Below are 20,206 nucleotides of genomic sequence, written 5' to 3'. Positions count from 1 at the left end.
AGAGTAAATCTTCACTCCCCTGGCTTTCTTGTGGGCTCTGACACATTCCATTTCAGTGACAAATGTCCCTTGAGCCAGCAGTGATTTGACAGGGTGGGAGGCACTCCTGCAAAGGAACTGACAAATGGTTTCCATGAGAAGTTGACGTACCCTCAGGAAGTAGACAGAATTTCTGCATGAACGTCAAGCTGAAAAGGAAACCCCCAAATTGCAAGAGATTTGTGGCAACCCAAAAGGTTCCTTCCCAGATAACTGAATTTGCATATGACATTATAAAATTGCATAAGAAATTACAGCAGACCGAAGATCACAGCAGTTCGTACTCACAGGTTTCCTCACATGTGGAAGCAGGCTATAATAAAGCAGCATGTTCTTGACCTTCTGAACAATTTCTGCTTCCTTTCGTAACAGAAGTGAGAGCTCCTACTGGGTTGTGTCCAGTCATTCCAGTGGAAATTTGAGACCAAATGAATCTGTTTCATATAAGTTTGCCAAACCCAGGCTGATGGAAGGATTATTCACCAGCCCAGCGCTCACAGAGGATCGCACTCCAATAACGCTTTAAAGTATGCTGGTGGTCAGGATGATAACATAGGGTACTAGCTCCTTCACTCGAGGATCTCCAAATACTTTACAGATGTGATGGAGAAGTGCAAAATGGAATTTCCCAGCTCCACTTTGCAGAGAAATTTTTGGGGGCTTACGGTGTTCAAGCAATTCATCCTGGCTAAGAGAAATAGAAAAGCTGGGACAGCTTGATTTCCCACTACTTGGATGAAAGCATTAGACATGACATCACCTCCTCACAAGATAAGAGTTCATTGTTTTGCGGCTGAGTGTCTTCTCCCTTCAATGTGGACATTAGCTCATGTAAACTAAACATAGGAAAATAACAGCCAATCCTTCCTCTCCAGCCACAAGCACAGAAAAGGCAAATTATCTTTCTGGCCCTGTCACTGACATTGCAGGAGTAGTGGGTACAACAAGCTTTGCATTTAACACCACAAGCATAAATCTCAGAGCCAAATTTGTGATGACTGAGACCATCATCTGGATTCTCATTCCATTGTTCCCGTTCTATCATCAACACCAACACTGCAATACCCCTGTGGTCTCCTAACCAGAAGGAAGTGGGATAGTTTCCTTGAAGGATTAATTAGTGACTACAATCAAAACAAACAAAAACCCCACAAACCAACCCTGACAACTCTTAAATCTTTTCTACTTGTAGAGCCTCTTGTGATTTCCTAGTTGTGTTTTACCAGTTTTCTAGCCTCCAAGAATTTCTTCCCCCTAGATAACCCACAAGTTTCTAACATAATACTACACTGCAATCAACTGACATTTCAGTCAAGTTTCTTATCAAATATAAAGAAGCACAAACCAGAGCACAAACACAAAATTCTCTTCTTTGCCGTCATCTTTAGGTGTTTTTAATCCAACAGGCAGGGCAGTGTTACTGTGTTCATATTCACAGATGCAGGAGCTATAGCACTGACTGGTAGAAAGTATCTTTACACAGTAAGTGGGCAACTGCTACTGGGCGGGTTGATGTACTGGCCGGCCATCACACGGGACGTGTCTACACCATGCTGCTGAACAGCAAAGCAGAGAATCCTGTCCTAACAGCAGCATTGCACAGGGTGCAGCACAATGCTGCACAGAGCCACCACATCCACAGATGCTGAAATTCTCCATGACGCACTCATCCCTCTCAAACCTTGGTTCATCAGCTGTGACTGAACGGTCCTCAGCATTTCAGCCCCTACTTCCCACATCCCTCCACCCGCAGCCAGCTGGGCAGTCAGACCTTATGCAAAGATATGCTTCCCAGTGGATGGGTAGGTGTTGTCATTAGACACTGGACATGGTGCCTCCTACCTCAAGGGAGACAAGATGAATTGAGAGCTGATGACACGCGTACCACCCACTCCCTTCCATTTAGGCAGGAACACACAGACACACAGAGCTGGCTGGAGACACAGAAAGAGGGAAGATCAAACCCAGCTCCTTCAGCTGTGAAGAAAAGACTCTACAACGCACAGACAGGCAGCAGCCAATTAATCAGGCACAGACTGCAGCTCTCTGCCACTCCTTATCAGTATCATCTGCTGCTTTAGGAAAGGCAGAAAAAGCTGCCTTAGGAGCTTGGGACTTCCCAAACATTATTTTTTTCCTTAACAGTTGTTCTCACTTAGAGTAACCTCTCCAGATAGTCATGGAGATTTTAATATTTTTTCCTTTTTCAGAAAGAGGAACTTAATGCAGTGCAAGAGGTGCACGTACAGCACTGAGGTGGTGGTTCTGCTCTTCCCATACCAAACTCCCTGGTACAGCAGAGACCCTCTATCTCAGCTAGTCAGTGAGAATGGAAATATGCTCTCGGTCTGTCCCACCATTAAAAAGACAATGCTTATAATCCTGGCCTTCTCACTCCACAGACTGAAATGCCAGCAGGGAAGCTCCTATTTTTAACAAAGCGATAGACAGGCGGTCTGCAGACTCATACAGACATCACCATGTGGAGTAACATGCCATTTCCAGTTAGATTATTTCCTTCACAATGATGAAAGCTAGAAACTTCCTGTACAAAATGTAAACAAACCAAAGTTTAGATTCTGCCTATGCTGAATGAGCCTCATAAATGCATGATGGAGGCCAGATACAGCCCACAGGGCATATGTTTGACACCTCTGGCCTATATGGACAGGAAATGGTTATAAATAATCAGTCCCATTTCAGTTCTCTGAAGACAAATATTTTTGACACAGAGTGCTCAAGCACAAAGAGTCATTTGTAGACCACCCAGGAGACTTGCATTTAAATGACCTTTCTTTGCTTGGACGATCAATTATACTAATGTTTATTTCACAAGTTGCAGCATTTGTTCTTAAATGGAAGCAGCCCAGAGGAGCCATGTATATAATCCCACTTACTTGTTGGTAACTGCCTGCATAAACTCATCAATCAGTTCGTCGTACTGTTTCCCACGAACCCTCTTGTGTTTCAGTCCAATATAGAGTGGATCACTCAGGAGAGCCTAGGACACAAAGCAATTCTGTTCACATCTTCTCTTCCACAGACAAATGGAGATTTATGTCCCAGCCTACCCAGAAAGTTTGCTGTTGTGGTCATATTAATTTTACTTACTATGCAGTGAAGGACAGCTCACACAGCTCTTCCTGAGCAGAAAGTGTTTCCATAAGAAGCTATCTTCTTGTGTAAATAAAGTCGGAGGGATGTAATGCTTCTTGACTGCTGTAGGAAATGGAGCTCTGCATCCCCAGAACAGCTCTACCACATCTCCCTGCCAAGGTGCCTCACTCCTAGTGAATAAAACTGACCTTGTGTGGGGAGTGCTTACTGTTCAATCTGTTCTTAATTTTGCACTGAGGTTACCAGGAAAGCTGTTGACCATAAACAGCGCTTTGAGCAATGAAGATCGCCTGAAGTAACCTGAAATGACATGTGTCATATAGGGCTTTAGGTGCCAGCCCTGAGCTAACCAGAACCAGTGATGAGATGCCAAAATGTCCCCAAGCCCTGCACCTATCCAGCACTCACCTCCAGTCATCTGCAAGGTATCTGCATATCAAGGCAAGATATTTTCATACAACAGGTTAGTTTATTTTTTGACTCCTGTTGGGAATAAAAACCCAGGCCATTCCTCCAACCAATCCAGCAGGTGTTAAGGCAGGACCCCTAAGCCACCTAAAAAGGACTGGGTCAGCATGGAAACAACACATATTTTGGGAAAAATCACAGGACAAACAGCGGCAGGAGACAGGTGGGCCAACACCTCCGTGAGTCACTGCAAAGCAACTCTACTTCCCTTCCAATTTCAGGAACTGAATCATCGACATGAGAAGGGGATGAGCCATCACAAACCTATTGTCCTGCTGCCATATGGGCCCCAAATATTGGCAGGTATGCTAAAATTAGATCTGTTTTTACAGCCACAGCTGTTTTCCCTTAGAAGGAAAGATGAAAGAGGTTTTCCTCCGAGTTTGATACATTAACTCTTCAGGGCCACAAGACAGAAAGCAGACCCATTTGCATTACTTCACTGATTGCTCCTATAGCGTCATGTGCCCTGGGGCCGGTTCATGCAGTATAAAATTCTCCCATAGGCAAGCTGAGAAATTCCAAGCTCTGAAAAAAGACCAATTTGCTGAAAGAGTATACAAAGTATTACGGGCTGTCAGAAAGACAAGCTGGGAATTGATGCTAAAAATATAATATGGCTGCTATATTTACTCCATTCTACCTGATGTGCCTGTGTTAGCAACACAGCCACCCTAGGCTCAACATATATTAATAGGCAGAGATGAACAGGATGAATGCCTACAGGAGGTGTCTTATTTCTGCATTGGTAAGAGTTTAGTCGTGGGGCAGAATGCTTGTAGGACGTGCTTAGGGTTGGGTTAAGCTGGGTTTATGCACATGAGAAAGCCATTAAATAAATAAACAAATTATTTATACTGTGAGGAAACATACTGTTTATATTGCTGGAAAACAGCAAGTTCTATATCTTAATCCCAGCTGTGGAAATTGTCTTCACAGAGTTGTTCCTGCACACATAAGCTACACTTGACCTTGGGCAGAATGAAAGTCCCCAAGACTGACTCTGGGAGTCCCTTTCTCTGACACCATCTGACCTTTGGAGATGTCTGAAAATCATTGATGCCACTTTGGATTTTAGTGTCCCCCTGGATGCTGAGATAGAAACAGATGGTCATGCATGGTCAGAGGCCTCCCATGGAAAGGGAAGCACTTACACCCAGGTCCCTCTGGAGGGGACCTCCAGCTGGGGGGCTCAGAGCATGCTGACCCTTGGTGGTATGCAGACCAGCATGGAGGAGAAGGAAGAAATGAAGGAGCCAAAGTCAAGTACAATGCTCTATTGACTGGAAACTCCAAGAAGTGAGAGACTGAGACTTAATTCCTGCCTTAGCCTCAGAGGATCTGAACTTAGAGATCCCACTTTTCAGGAAAGACCGAGGATCAGGCTGAGATGAGCACACCCTATATTCCACAAGTCCATGACAGGCCACTATGCTAAAGGGATAAAATAATCCTGGGACCAGAGACCAAAGAGGTAATTGGGAATCTCATCCCAGATGTCATCTGCAGCTACTTATTTTGCTTTCTTTCATTCTTTTCAAGTGTCCCGTGTGAGACACTTGGATCTGGAGTGAAAGAGGTACAGAAAATCTTGCTTTCCAGTGAGCATAGGCATGCCTGAAAACATCGGCACTCATTTGTCTTCATACACAAACTCAAAGCTCTTATACCCCAGATTTGTTATTTCTCTCAAGAAACATGTGTTTGGTTTACTTGGGGTCAAGTGAGGCACAAGTACATTTTACAAAAATGGACAAACCCGGGCCATCACAAATAACTATAGGATATTCATTTTAAAAAAGACATCCTCACAGATGTCCATTCTGGCATTGCTAAAATGTTGCACTTCGTCCTTTCTGAGCCAGAATCATAAGGCAAAAATCTGCAAGCAGATGGAGTCCTCTTGTCTGGTTATCATGTGCAGTAAAGTGTGCAATCTGACAAAACACTGAAATTAATCATTCCCAAACCACCCACCAGGGATTCTCCATTTTCTGGAATACAGTCACCTCTACGCAGACACGAGTATCTGCCTGTTTTCTCACAATTACCAGAGGAAGAATAAATCTGGGACTTCCTGCACAAAATCTTTAAACTCACCTTGCCATGCTGGCAACACTCTGAGTCTTCTCACCAGGGGACCATGAGGCTATTTAGTGTTTATTTCAATTCCCCACGAGAGCAAAAGTTTCTTGAGCATCAAACAGGAATGAAACCTGCCCACTTCCCTGCAGTGCTGGTCTAGCCATCGTCTCATCTTGGATGTCTCTGGCTTTGACTCCACATTTAGGGAACTGGCCTCAGTTAAGCTTTAATCTCAATTCTTTCTCCCCCCCTGACAGATTTATGAAAAACTGTCTTACCTCGTTGTCTGTGCCAACATCCAGCAGGACAGGGAGACACTGTTGTGGGTGAACTCCACCACAAGCTGTGTACAAAGCAAGCTTCCCCACTGGGATTCCCATGCCGTAACTTCCTAGGTCTCCTAAACCGAGAATCCTCTCTCCATCTGTCACCACGATAGCCTAGAAGGATGAAAAGATAGTGTTGTATGGTGTGGCCAAGGCCTCTAGAAGCAAAACCAGCTCCACTGTCTTCACACTGATGCCATTTTGCAGTTGCATTGTGCAATAGATATTTGCTCCTTCTACATGACACCACGTTAATTAACTGTTAGCGATAGAGGGCTGTTCATTTTTGGGGATAGAGATAATGTGGTTGATGGGTAGCTGCTCGCAGTGTGGGAGAGCAGCAGCTCTGCTTGCCAACACTTCAATTCACTTGCAGCACAGCCCAACCAGCACGGCTTTTTGTAAATCCTCAGCTGTATCACAAGAAGCATCACAAAAGAGATCTGGCCTTGATTTTTCCTCTCTTTTTCTGGAAAAAGAGCTCTGTACAAAAGTGTTTGTGCTTATGAAGTGCATCTGTGTAAGTAACAAGCTCATGTCTTCACCCTGCTGTAGAGTAGCTGTGGAGTAGCCAACATCAGAACAAATCAAAACTCATTATAACTGGGTCCCTTTGCCTCTGGTCCCCCTGACTGCAAGGCAGGCAGGCAGACAGAAGCCATCAGCACAGGCAGCAGCATGGACTGAGGAGGGGTTCCCACACTATGTATTTAATATTAGACCTTTTTTCCCACCCAGTTGTGAGTTAAACAATTGCCATTTAACTCTTTGTGCAATTGGCCTTTTGCATTTCAGCAATACTGTAATGTGCTACCTCACCAAAATCTCTGATACATAATTTTATTTTTTTCTTGTTATTGTATCATTTCTTTGTGACAAGAAGGGAAATAAAAGCCTGCTTAATATTGTCCAAATTAGAAGCCTAAAGTTGAGCTGTTCAACCCACACTGTACATCACTGAGACCTTAGGAGGCAAATGACCAAGCAGATCTGATTAAACTTCCCAATTTTTAGGTTAACTACTCTGTTCGTCGGTTTTGTCCCCAGGGTCAGGCACTCTTTGGGGCAGTTCTGAAATCCAGTAAGAAGAGGAATATCCAGTCCAGTCCCACTGGGTGAGAAAAGCTGTAAATACAATAATAAACTTCAACTTTCAGCACTGTCCCAGCACTTCAGAGAACAGAGCGCTCACATCAAATGGTTTATCAGACTGCAGGGGACTCAAGTGCACTGTCTAGCTTGGATTTCAAAGGAGAAGACTGCAGAGAAGTTCTTTATTTGCTGATCTGCAAAGTTAAGGCTAAACTTAGGACACAGGACATACACATGCATGTGCTTTAGTGAGAAATAAGAGAATGGGAGATTAGAAGCTATCTCAATAGATGTACTTCCCTGGGGGGGGATAATAAAGATGCATTGGTTTATTGCTGTGACAATAAAGCATTTCTTGTTTAGGAATGGAATAAACCTCTTGCTGCACTTTCCTACTTCAGGAAGAATCGTATTCATCTGTTTCAGTGTCCTTTCTTAACTTTTCAGTGTCCTTTCTTAACATAAACTATATACACACCCCAAGGCTATTTTCTCCCTCAACCTAAACCACTGTTTGTAACGGCAGAGCAGAATTACATTACATTGCATAGTTCAGGAATAAGCCTGAGGAGAAGCTACAGATACAGGACACATGCATCTCTTCTGCCTTTTCCATCTATTTTGCCCTCTAGCAAAAAAAAAAAAACTCTGGTAGTTTGAGACTTGATACATTCCAGGGTTCTAAAGCACAAAATAATGGTGACAACCAATATGTAATAGGTATTATTTTGAAATGGTCCTCCTCTATGTAGAGTTGTGCTGTTGCCACTTTCTTGTCACTAGGAGTTAGAATTCCTAAAAGTGATCCGTCAATGAAAAATCTATTAAAACTAAAAGGACTATACACCTATCCTTAGGCTAGAGGTTGGACAATCCCCGACATGGGAAGTTCAGTCATGGCAGTGATACACTTATCCACCTCCATTTTTGAACATTTTCCTATTTGTTTTTCCTTCTGAGGCAATGTGAAGTGTTAGTGATGGGAAAGTCTCTTTTCGGGTGGGCTCCATCTGTTTCTGGGTGTGCGCTCACTCCTTTGCCACACCCAGAGGATTCAATTGGGACTGGAAGGCAGTAATGGGAATAGGGAAAGCAGCAAGCGTATGCACTGCTACAGGTTTAACCTGAAATTGATGCAAATTTTATGAAAAGGAGTTAAAATCCTAACTCCTGCAGAGAATATGTTTTTTTTTTTAAATAATTAAATTCTAATGAATCAAAGTATTTCTCTGGAGCACAGATCCCCTTTGATTCAAATAAGGAAGTGTTATCAGGCAAGCCTAAAAACTTCTCGATAGCACTTAGATATCCATCAGAGAGAGAAAATTTCTTCAGCCTTAGATGTGCTGCACTCTATAGGTTCCAAAGCTCCTCAAGGCAACACTGAAAAATACAGGAGAACAGAAAATACAGCACGGGAGACATTCATTGCTGTCTGTATCACAGAGGGGAAACTGGATTCACATTTGTTTGCGGCTCTTCGGATTTGAAAAACACCAAAAAAAAGCGCAAAGTTTCAGTGGGTACCTGATATACAAGCACATTAAAGTAATGTTTTTAATTGCTGACATTCACGTGATCAGAACTCAACAAACAGGACATTAATCTCTGGCTGAGCAGGACAGACTCTTCTAACTGAACCACTGGGTTAACAATTAGGAACCTGTTTTCTACTTCCAGCTGTGCTACAAATTTTCTTGATGACTCTAGTCAAGTCTTTGGCTAAAGGTTAGGTGTGCAGTTTAAGCCAATCACCTAACTGGTTTCTAAACTTCTTCATAGCTGACGGGGAGAGACAGAAACCTCCAGAGTGCATCTCCTCCCTCTAGCAGCTGTTTTGGGAAGGGATGAAAGGGGTATTTCTCTTTGAAGATGCTCATCTCCCTCTTCCTTGATCACTGCAGAAGTACTCACAAGCTGAGATTAGGCACTGAGTCTTCAGGCAGCTGATGTTAACTGAGATGACTCTGGACCATAGGCTGTATCCAGTCAGCTGCTGTAGGTAGCTAGCCCCGTTTTGCAATGTCTAAGTAGGAGACATCTGGCCCAGCAGAGTGATCCAGAGCACTACGCTGATCTCCAAGCTGCCGAGGCAATGCAGAGAGATAAGTGCCACTGTTGGCATTCCAACTTCTCTGTATTGATTGCACGAGGTCAACCTTTCTAGGATGAACTGATGCTCTGCCTTGAGTGCACCAACAGAAAACACTACATGGAAGGATGAGTCTGAACAGCCCTGTATAGCAGTAATCCTGACGGGGATTCAAGATGCTGAGTGCACTTCTCAGGGTGAACATCCTATTGAAGGAGAGAGGGAAGTAAGGTAGGAAGGCCAGTCCAGTAGCTTGCAGGACAGCACACTTGTCTAGGAAAAGGAGATATGGTTTCTACATTACCCTCCCTTTGAGGTGGTTTGAACCCATAGCTGTCATTCCCCAGGATGACACCCTACCACAACACTATCCTGCATGATTCTCTGCATTCCTCCTGCTCTAGTTGGGCCATCATACAGAAAAGAGTACAAGATTAAGGAACCAGAGAGAAAATTAGCAAGGGGAGGCACTGATAAGGGCTATTGACATTTTATCCAGTGTTTCTTCATGGCAGGATTCTTTAGCAACCCTGGAAGGGACACAAAAAACCCACACTCCCACGTGGGTATGCTCAAAAATGGCTTCTTCTCACTCATTCTGCTTCCAGCGCTCTGATTCTTTCAGAGCAGCCCAGCTTCACCAGGAATGGTGGAGGTGGGGCACATCGGAGCTTGGCAGAGGCTTTGCTAAGCTAAGCAGAGCACCCTTCCAGCCCTTCCAGGCAGAGGATGCAGGCCTACGACCCAGATTTCCCTTTTCCACAGTAAATGCTGTTGCCGTGAACCTCTAAGGAGCCACAAAGCAAAAGGTGGGGCAGCATCTCCAGGTATTTCTTCACTGTCTTTAATGGGACTTACTCTCGTTGGTGTTCAGTGTGGTCCAAGCCTTTTCAAAAAACTGGGTCCCTCCAGGGACTTAGGTGCAGTCCAGGTGCCTCCCTATTTATCTCAAAATCTCAAGTGTTCCAGTGCCTAGCAGTTCAGGCATGGAGAAGTCTGTACAAACACACAGGGAACACTGCGGTCCAAACCAGCGATACTGACGAAATTAGCTGCCTTTGTAGTCTGGCAAACCTGGACAGTAGATAGTCTGAATCTCTTCCATGGACCACTGCCCTTCCTATGGTCTGTTTTGGGTGCCAGAGGGGATTGTTTCAACAACAGTCTCTAATCTTTCTGTGCCAGTTTCCCCATCTGCAAAAACATCTCTATTAGCCATAATGACTTCTGCTCACAGTCCTGAGTCAGAAACAAATGGAAATACTGAGATCTTTGGACAGAGCAAGGACAAAATATCTAGTTTGCATCTGTTCTCCATGGTTCCAAAGACAAGGTTATAGGAACACGATTACTTTTTCTGGAAACATGTTAAATCCCTTTTTTTTCCCTTAGAAATGGAAAATGCTTGCAAGATTTTCTCAGTTGCCAAACCTTTGTCCCTGGAAGAATCAGCTATCTGATAGGGGACCAAAGCTCTGTCAATAGCCAGGGAAATTCCCGGGCACATGTACTTTCAGACTGATGGAAGGAGGTGACTGGCAAGACCTGTCTTAAGTGTTGACTTTATTTCATGCCAGGGACTTGCCCAGCCCCGAGCTGTAGTGAAAAACACTTCACGAGATCACTTTTTGGGTGGAGTGTCAGTAATATTTTCAGCTGCTGGATATCAAACATTATTTGCAGAGTTGTCAGTGTTCTGGATGCTGCATGACTCATTGGATTTGGGAAAGAGTCCTACAAGCAAGTCAGCTACAGAGATATCTTAAAGAGCTTTGGTACATCTAACAAGTTGCGAGTTAGCCACAGAATTCTTCAATACACATATCTTACTTCTTCGCTAGGGCCTCTATTTTGTATGAATTTATTATCATGCATGCACTTTTTATTGCCCAAGGTCCTGCTACTTTTGATAAAGATGTTCTTGACCACACACACACGTCAGAGAGTCTCTGAAGTCCAACCACTAGCCTGGAAACTCTCTGAGGAAGGGAATATTTCTTAGCTTGTCCTTTTAAATAGGCAATTCTGTAAATAATGCCAAGCAGTTCCATTTAATATCCCATTTTCCACCCAACTCCCTGTAATTTTCCAGTCCACAGATGACATGCCACATACCTTAATATTTTCTTCAGGCCAAGAGTTTAGCATTGTTGCAATATGGCCTTTGTCATGGATGGTGATGAACAACCCCCTAAGAATAGAAAAAAAAAGAAGAAAAAGAAGCCTTGTCATAAAAGTAATAACTCCAAGATAAAATAAAACTGGTGAAACTTGAAAATGCAGGGAAATGAGCTACTGAGCACAAAACCAGGCTATTCACTGCCATGGAAATGAGACCTCAAGAGACTGCTAATAACAAGTTTAGTTCTCATTTCAAAACACCAAGGCTCAAGATCTTTAATGGCAACTTCAATCAACAGCCACTGGTGTTGCGCATTTCACCCTTGTGAAACATCTTTGCTTCGGGGGGCAAACTCTGCTTTAGTGCAGAAGAGCTTTCTAGTCAAAATAACTCTGATAAATGCAGGGGAGGCTGATGTTTTACCTTAAACCTTGTTAGACATTCTTTCCCGGGGAGCTTATTGCTGGCAGTTCAAACAGTGAAAGCATGATCCTTCTCACCCAGCTACCAATGTTAATGATGTGGATGGTTATTGCAGAGCTAGACATTTCGGGTCCCCTCTCTAGTCAACAGAGCTCCAACCAGATGCAATTAGATCAATATTTGCCATGGCATTTGCTTTGACCAAGTCAAACCTGCCCTTGCAACACCATTTTCCCCACTGAATATCTGACCTCACTTTTTGACACTTGCATTCACCAAATGAAAAACACCAAAAATTATTAAGAAGTGAAACAGAAAATTAAATGTTTGGATGAAACCTCAGTGTGAAGTATTTGCACAGACAATAGCACACCTGATTGTACTATGGCTAATCACTTCTCAACACAAAGGTCTTCAAGGTTTAAACGAAAATGCCTTTTTTTTAATAAAATCAGGAACTGGAAGATAGCATTCTTGAAACATGTTTTAGATCTGTGGCTTGTTTTTCTCCTCTTTGCTGTATTACCAAAAATAGTATCCTTAGCAGAGATTCTTCCAATACCCAGGAGAGTATTATTCCCATTGACTGATCCCTGCTCAGACATTCTGGGATTTTTTGAAGCTCCTTTTTGGCAGCACTAACCCCAAAGAAACAACCTCCTCCATATCTGTACTAGGGGAAATTGCTTATGTTGCTCACAGTGCTCTCTAATCAGCACAAATCAAGGGCTCTAACTCGATGACTCCTCTTGGCAGGTGGAAGCACCCATTTTCCTCGCCTTGTTATCTGCTCACAAAAGCAGGAGTTGTACCGGTGATTAGCATCAGCTGGAACAATGGAGAAATGCATTTTTGCTGCTTACATCTCTCTACTATTGCTCAGCTGCAGTAAGTTCAGATCAGCTCACAGTTTGGGGTTCTAATGTGAAATATTAGCTAGAAAAAGTCTCATTTTTAGAGGAGGCTGAAAACAACTTCCATTGTAAGTCCATATGAGTGATGAATAATCAAACATAATTGGGCTACTCTCTACAGCAAGGACTTCTCTCACAAGACTCTTCTAGGGGGGCAGATATCTTCCCACAGTTAACTGTGGGAATCCTAATGAAAAAGCCCTTTACTGTGAAAAGAAAAAAAAAAAAAGTGCTGACTTCAATACTGATCAAGTCACAATCACACAGAAAGATCAGAAATGCAAAAAAAAAAGGAAAGTAATGGTTCATTTGTTCAGCATAATTCTTTTAAAACTGTGCCCAGTAACCAACGAACTAATCGCATACACATGGTCTATCTCAAAGGCAGTATTCACAGATGTTAATCTTCATAAAAAAGGGGTACTGTACGGCTGCCATCTACATTTAGAAAATAGTTATTAACCAGGAATTAAAAGCACAGATTAGTAACATCATTGCAGATACTGCAAGTTATGACATGCTTTTGAAAAGAATGCTGTTGTTTTAACGTAACATTTTTCATACATAATAAAGACACCTATTACTTATGTATGTGTCTCACATTCACATCTCTTCATTGCTGAAGGGAGTCCACCAGCTATTTAACCTTTGAAAGACATCTAGTGCTCGCAGGAGAAGCTGAAACCCGACTGTCTAGCCAGCACCGGCGCTGCGGCTTGATGAATTGCTAGTTGTTTCATACAAAGCGGAGAGGGCAGATACCCACCGCCTCTGAAGAGCTCCTCGCTCTGACCATTGTCTCGGGAGGGCAGTGGGCTGGTTTCCGATCCCTGCTCCGGATCTGGCAGTGGAGAGAGTTCAGCCTGGGTCTTCCAAAATCTGATGACTGCTCTCCTATGTTACTTGGGAGAAGGGCTCTCATGGCTATCACCACGGCATGTTTTGCCTGAGGAAGGGCTGGCTTAGCTTAGATAGCCAGGTCAGTGACTGAGAACCAAGCACAGAGAGGCACCCCTCTCAGAATTTGTGTTCCCTTCCTTCATATCATGTTTATTCGATGTTAAACAGGCCCTCCCATCAAGTATGCCGACCTCCGTGGATCCTTTTCTGAAAACAAAATGGCTACCACACACGTTCGTTTTCCCTTCAGGCCATGCCATTGACCAGATCCCTAGTCCTAGCTGCTTATCTCTGCTGTCACATGCATGGAACAACTCAGGTGAAAAATTGCTCCTTGCTTTACTCCAGGCAAAATCAGATGGCTTAATTTAGACTAACAATTAGCACACTAACGGCACTACCAGCTTTGGAAGGGAAAACTTCAGGAGCAGAAATGGTGGTCCACCTGGGGAAAGTGACCTCTCTCACCGACACAACTACATCGGGAAGTGGGCACATATCTAAGCGAGCCTCATATTTCCCTAACACTGAATCCAAGCGCCAAGGGCCCAGTTTCAATAAAACACGAAAGTTTCCAATGCCTTTAGGCACCCAGCTGGAGCACGTTCCTGACCTTGGTCCAGGAAATGTGGACTCCATCAGGTGTTCAGGCATTCAGAAGGGGATCCTGGTAGGGGTGAGCTGGAAGTCCCTTTGTAGGCCAAGTATGAAAGAACCAACTCTGACAGACAGTTCAGTGAATTCACTGTGTTTTTTAAAAAGATGCAAAGGGAAACAGACACACGTCAGACTTTAGATTCAGGGGTCACAGGTAACTCCTCATTTTGTACCGTCCCCAGGAGGGTCGTGCTCTCCCCCCTGGCGACAACAGTTACCCACAGAGATGAGTTGGCCAACTTGTTGAAATAAGGTGCCCAAAACTGGCAGAGGGTTAATATTTCCTAAAATCCCTTCTGCAAGGCAGGCAGAAGGGACAGACTAGCTCCGCAAACTGAACTCAGGAAAAGGTTTGCTGATGACTGAACAGGGAAGAGCAGCAGCCAGGTTTCTCTCAAGGGTACACACGTACAGGAGAGGTAACAGAAGCAAAAGCTTATTTGTGCCTTTGAGGACAGCAAGGCAGAGCTCTGAATACTGAGAGTGACAGGCTGCTCTATGTGGACCAGTAGTAAAAAAGAAACATCCAAGCGCCAATAAAACCAATTAACTTGATTTTTCTGAGGAAAAGATGCAGCCTAAGCATTCTGAAGAGGGAATGCAACAGATGCTGCCTTTATCATCATGCCTTCTCCATCTCTCTTGGGATTACATTGACAAATTGCTTCAGAGAGACAAAAAGACAATGAGGCAGTTCTACTTTAATCCCCCTTGGGACTCAATAAAAATGATTCAATTAAAATAAAGCACTAAAAAAATAGGCCATTTTGATTAAGTCATGTAACATGGGCTCTATGTAGGGCAAACACACATCCTTGTTTACCGGACCAGAAGACTCACCTGTGCCCATGATCCTGTCATTTTACATGGGCTTAGTCAATGTATATCTTTATGCCCCACAGAGAAGCAGCTATGCACACAGTTAACTGGAAGCCAAACACACATGCATGGGGGCAAAAATACAAGAAATAGAGTTTAGTAAAAATTAACTGCCCCAGCAATGTCAAGCCAGAATGTACCACTGTACGCACTGTACCACTATTTCTGGCTAAACAGTAACCTTTGTGGGGGTAATTCAGAGCGGGGAGTGCTCCAACCTGCATTCATTAGGGTTTTAGAGCTCCAGCCTCCTATTCAGTCCATTAACATCACAGGTTTCACTACAGCTGCCTTTAGTTAAGGTGGAAGTCAGACTAGATTTTACTGTGCCACTGAGCACGTCTGTAAGGTTCCAGGAAACTTCGAGGAGCGTTACAGCTTCTTAATTTGTTACTGAGACAGTATTTCTATCTGGATTTCAGCAAGTCAAGTCAAGCTGCCCGAACTGGACTGCAGCATCCAGCAGGCTGCAGATCATCATTGCAGAATCTGTCAAAGGGGTTGGATATGTTCAGCTACACCACTCAAGACATCCCTAAGCCAGGGACATTTTCTTTTCCTTTCTGATTTTGTTTTGGCTGAGTTAATGGAAGTGCTCCAGGAATTATAAAGTTACACAGCTTACTATGTGAGCCATGGGAAGGATCCTGCTGTGGTGCTCAGTACTGGTTAGATCTTGGCCATCCTGATGGCATTTTGAAAGACCCACAATGAAGACAAACCCAGAATTGCAAGGCTCATTTTAGAAAGAGTTCAGGGACAAGGGAGACAGGACACATTTGATGCCCAGAGGAAGCAATGCCAGACACTGGTGATGGCTTTTTAGAATAACATTCATTTCTTTTAGAGATTTGGGAGGGAACACTTTTAACATGTCTCAGGTATTAGGAAACCAAAACATTGTTTAATGCTTTCATTCAATTCTTCAAAAAGGCAAAGTAGTGTTCCCCTTTCTGATCTTCATGGTTAGCAATTCTGCCTTGTGAGCTATTTCCCCTTAGAAGCAGCAATGTATGACGGAGCCAGGAGTGCTATCTCTAAACCACTATTGTTTATTTACAGAGAATGTGCAAAGCTTTATTTCCCAAAACTCAGAGGGCAGTGAAAGAGATTATGCAACTTCTTTCCTCACAGCTCCAAATCTCTCTTCACTTCCCTTCTACCCAAAAGTCTCTCTCCCTCTCCCTCATAGCTTTTCCTTGGCAATTACCAGTGCTTCTGTGGCTGTGTTTGCAACCCTCCTGGTGTTGTCTCACCCCACTTTTCTAGCCTACTGCTGCCTCTGACATGCAATCAAGCAGAAATCCAATGCAATCAATGCCCTTGCTTTATCAGGCTCCACGTAAAACCTCTTTGGCCAGTGCTGTGCTCCTCTTACAGTCTTGTCCTGTGCTGTGGTTTTGGGTAGCACCGCTACGACTTCAGTTGCCTGTTTACACCTATACAATTAATGGCCTCTTTACACTTACCATATATGAATAACAGTCAGCAATTATATCCACCGACTTTACCATCCTGGTCAAAAGCCACAGAAGAGCAGAACAGACGATGGCGCTGGATCGCTGACTTGTATACTAGTGTGAAGCAAAAGGACCCTACGCTTTGCTTCATGTGAATTTTCCTTCCTAGCTGAGATAGGACCATATTTGTATATTTATGTCCCTGTGGAGGAAAAGAGACACCACTAGAAGGATCTCAAAAGCTTCTAAGTTGACAGGAATTGATAAACACAAAACAACCCCACTCAACCAATGCAGCTTCATCCTTCTTTTCCTCCCTCACTCCTCTAAGAGGACTACTCTCTGAAGAAAAAACATACTTGCTTAGTAGGGGAGTGTATTTGAACAGCATTATCTAATATTTACAGATATTGCAATGGTCAGGCTTGCCCAGGCTTTGGTATGTAGCATGAAGAACACAAAAAACTCAACTGCAAGTTCCACATGCTTTCTGCACAGCAATCAGTCCATCAATCTTGTTTATTGGATCTCAGAAAAGAAACATCAGAGATGTCTTCTTTAATGGGCTCCCAGTCTTTGCCTTATATAATTACTTGTTCGTGAGAAGAGAGACTGATGAGGGGAAGCAGATGAAAATGGTAGCTAAGGACCCTGATTATCCAGATACTTACACACTGCTTGCTGTCCAACATGAGAAAGGCGCTCGCAAGGAGTCTGAATTGCAAGACTAAACCATGAATATGGCAATAAAACTCAGGCTTTTGTTTCTTTTTTTTTTTCCACTTACTAACTTCTAGTCTGGGTGCTGTGAGGAGAGGATAAAGACTACCCGGTGGGTTAGCATTAAGAAAATGAACAGGCTGACAATACTTGTATCAGACAGGCAGGCATCATGATTCAATTTCATCCGGATAGGAAAGGCTCATCCTCAGAACAAAAATGCTCAGGACAAAGGTTAAGCATCTCCACTTACAACCTGAAGGTGATGAAATCCTGCCCACGTAAAAGTCCTTGAGTGTTCTGACTTAGTAGGGCCTGGACTTCCCTCAGAACGGGTAGGAAGTCCATGGGAAGCCATTGCTTTAAAAAAGCAACAAACAAAAGAGATGAGTCAGATGTCTGCCAACATCCAAGCCTGCCTGAGGCTGCTGTTGAACCACGATGAAAAAGTTGTGAGACAGTGGTCAGAAACCTACCCTGAGATATGAGGTTGCACAGGAAAGGGCTCTGACAGGCACGGCACAAGGTGACCTTCTGCAGTGATCACAGCCATTGCCTTACATAAAGGTACGATGCTCTCGGAAAGCTTTGAGCAAGACTGTATCAGTAACATTGAGGTTCACCTGGAAAAATTATCTTCACACTCAGGAAAGAAAAAAACAGGTTGGCTTGTCAGTGTGGAAGGATGCTGACTGCTGCTGCACGCCGCTCTGTGCTCTTTGGAGTTTGGTTGAATTATGCCCCAGGCCCAGATGACTGGTAAGTATTTTGGCTGTCCAAGGCTGCAAAGGGGACACACGCAAGAGAGGGATCAGCTGCTGGCCTTGGCTTTTGTTGCATGCTAACCACAGAAAACTGTCACTGCTGCGCCAGAAGAACAGGCACAGAATAGGACCCACTCTGGATTAAAGGCCAGTCTGTGCTAGAGATGCAGCAAAATGTGGTTACAGTAAAGCCCTACATTTAGTTTTATTTATTTACAGTTTCAAGACTCATACACAAAATTGACAGGTTGAGCAATATGAGCCTCTAGAGATATTTCCACCAGCTGCACCCCTATTGTTGATTTTTTTGGTTCAGGTCTCTGCCAGAACAGGATAAGAGGCTTCAGAATAACAAAATAAACTTTGAAATTGCTTGGCTCTTTTAGGGAGCTTGAGATTATAAATGCCTGTGGGCTACAGGCTTTGGAGAGAAAGTATGTGCTAGCATGCACTGATTTGTCTAAATACAGTACAATTAATCATCAAATTGGACAAAATCTCTGTGGTGATTCATCAGCTATTTTTGCAGATTTGTTTATAATAAAAGCCAAGAACTTTTTGTTGTTTTAGATAATTTTCTTTGTAAATTGTAGGTTGCTGAATAGTACCCTGAGGTACTGATGAAAAAATAATAGAAACCAAGCACAATCAACTATTAATGAAATCTATACAGAGATTTATAAGGCAATATCCTATAATTTAAGTACGCTAAGAGATTTAATTTCAAATAATCTGCAAGGTGAATAACTGCATTAATATTATAAATATCCTTAAAGTTGTCATCATGTATTTTAGGCAGGAAAACCAAAATTCAGTGTGAGAGCCAGAAGATGCAGGCTCCAAGGTACAATAACGAAAGATTCACCATCCACACCAATCCCCCAAACCCACGCGGGGAAATCTCCATGATCCTAAGGGATGGCAAGCAGCTAAGCTGTAGGGAACTGCCAAAGATCAGGAACAGAGAGAATTCGATGAGCACATACAAGTGATTGCTCCTAAATGCAGGCAGCAATGCACACAGGCTTCAGTGGAAGCTGCAGCCGTCCCAGTTCTTTGGCACAGTCCAAATCCTGCCACAGCGGGAAGGTTCAGATCAGAGCCCAAAGCAAAACTTTCAGATCCATCTCCTAGTCTGCCAAGTTATTAACACCCAGCACTATTTTTAGCAGTTTTTTTTTTCCAGGAAAAGGGAGCTTATACAATCACTCTGTGTCCCCTCTTACCTGCTAGTTCATTTCAAGCAGATTTATCAGAAAGGCAAAAGTCTCAAAGATGTTTGTTCCTACACCCTTTTATGGAAATCACTGTTGAGATAAAGGGAAAAAATAATGGGGTTCATGTCCCCACCGCTCTGGCAAGGGGAACATAGACCTTCCTCTGACAGTTATTCTGACAGTTGGCCAAGAAGATAGCTTGCAGCTAGACACAACATGTGCTGTTTCACATCTAGTTCCTACTGAGCCCTCACTAGCCCAGCCCTAGCAAAGCCTCAGAGCCTTCCTGGGCTGCAGGACTATGCAGAAGGCAGAGAAAAGGAGGAAAAAGCTGACTGTAGAGGAAACCAAATGAAAAACGGGAATGGTTATGGGGCAGGATTAAAAACGCACAGGTAAGAAACCAGAGGGGACAGCAAGCAGAGCACCCAAGGCTGTGCCAGCTGCTCCCTAAGGAAGAGGTGAGGGAAGGGGAGAAGCACAAGCTGGTGTGGGTGGCTATGGTGGAGGGAGAAGGGAAAGAGACGTTGGTATGGAAAAGGGATGAAAGGGATGTGGAAGAGAACAGAAAGTCTTGCAAAAGCGACGTGTTAGGGGACAGTGGACAGAAATCAGGAGGAATCCTGGATTCATTGGTTCTGCCAGTGAGGAAACAGCCTAAAGAATAAATAGCCATCTCTTCCTCCCCAGGGAGGGTCGATGGAGAAAGACCAGCACAATAACTACTGATATTGGTCATCATGCAGCAATGTGAAAATGCAGAGGGTTGGCATCAGGTCTCCAGTGAATCTCTGCTATCCATAGTGAAGGATTAAGGGAGGCCAACAGACTCACATTGCTTTTGGCTTGTCATGAGCTGCTTGTCCCTACGGGATTGTCAGGACAGAAGGGTTTAACCAGAGGACTGTCATGTCATAGCATAATTCAGTGG

The 20,206-nt window shown here is 43.6% G+C and overlaps 1 protein-coding gene across 1 annotated transcript in view; it reads right to left on the bottom strand.

Moving 5' to 3' along the window:
• The window catches only part of LOC142077893 (NADP-dependent malic enzyme, mitochondrial-like), a 145,463-nt gene that overhangs the window by 38,270 nt on the left and 86,987 nt on the right, over positions 1–20,206 (bottom strand). The window contains exons 4-6 of the mRNA XM_075140182.1: positions 11,335–11,410; positions 5,988–6,149; positions 2,937–3,040 (exon numbers count right to left, since the gene is read on the bottom strand). Of these exons, the coding sequence (XP_074996283.1) occupies positions 2,937–3,040; positions 5,988–6,149; positions 11,335–11,410 (342 nt within the window). The remainder of the gene's footprint in view (positions 1–2,936; positions 3,041–5,987; positions 6,150–11,334; positions 11,411–20,206) is intronic.

This window comes from Calonectris borealis, chromosome 1 (assembly GCF_964195595.1).
Source record: "Calonectris borealis chromosome 1, bCalBor7.hap1.2, whole genome shotgun sequence".
Lineage (NCBI taxonomy): Eukaryota > Metazoa > Chordata > Aves > Procellariiformes > Procellariidae > Calonectris > Calonectris borealis.
The sequence above is the reverse complement of the archived record's forward strand: the minus strand, read 5'-3'. Positions and strand labels throughout refer to the sequence as shown.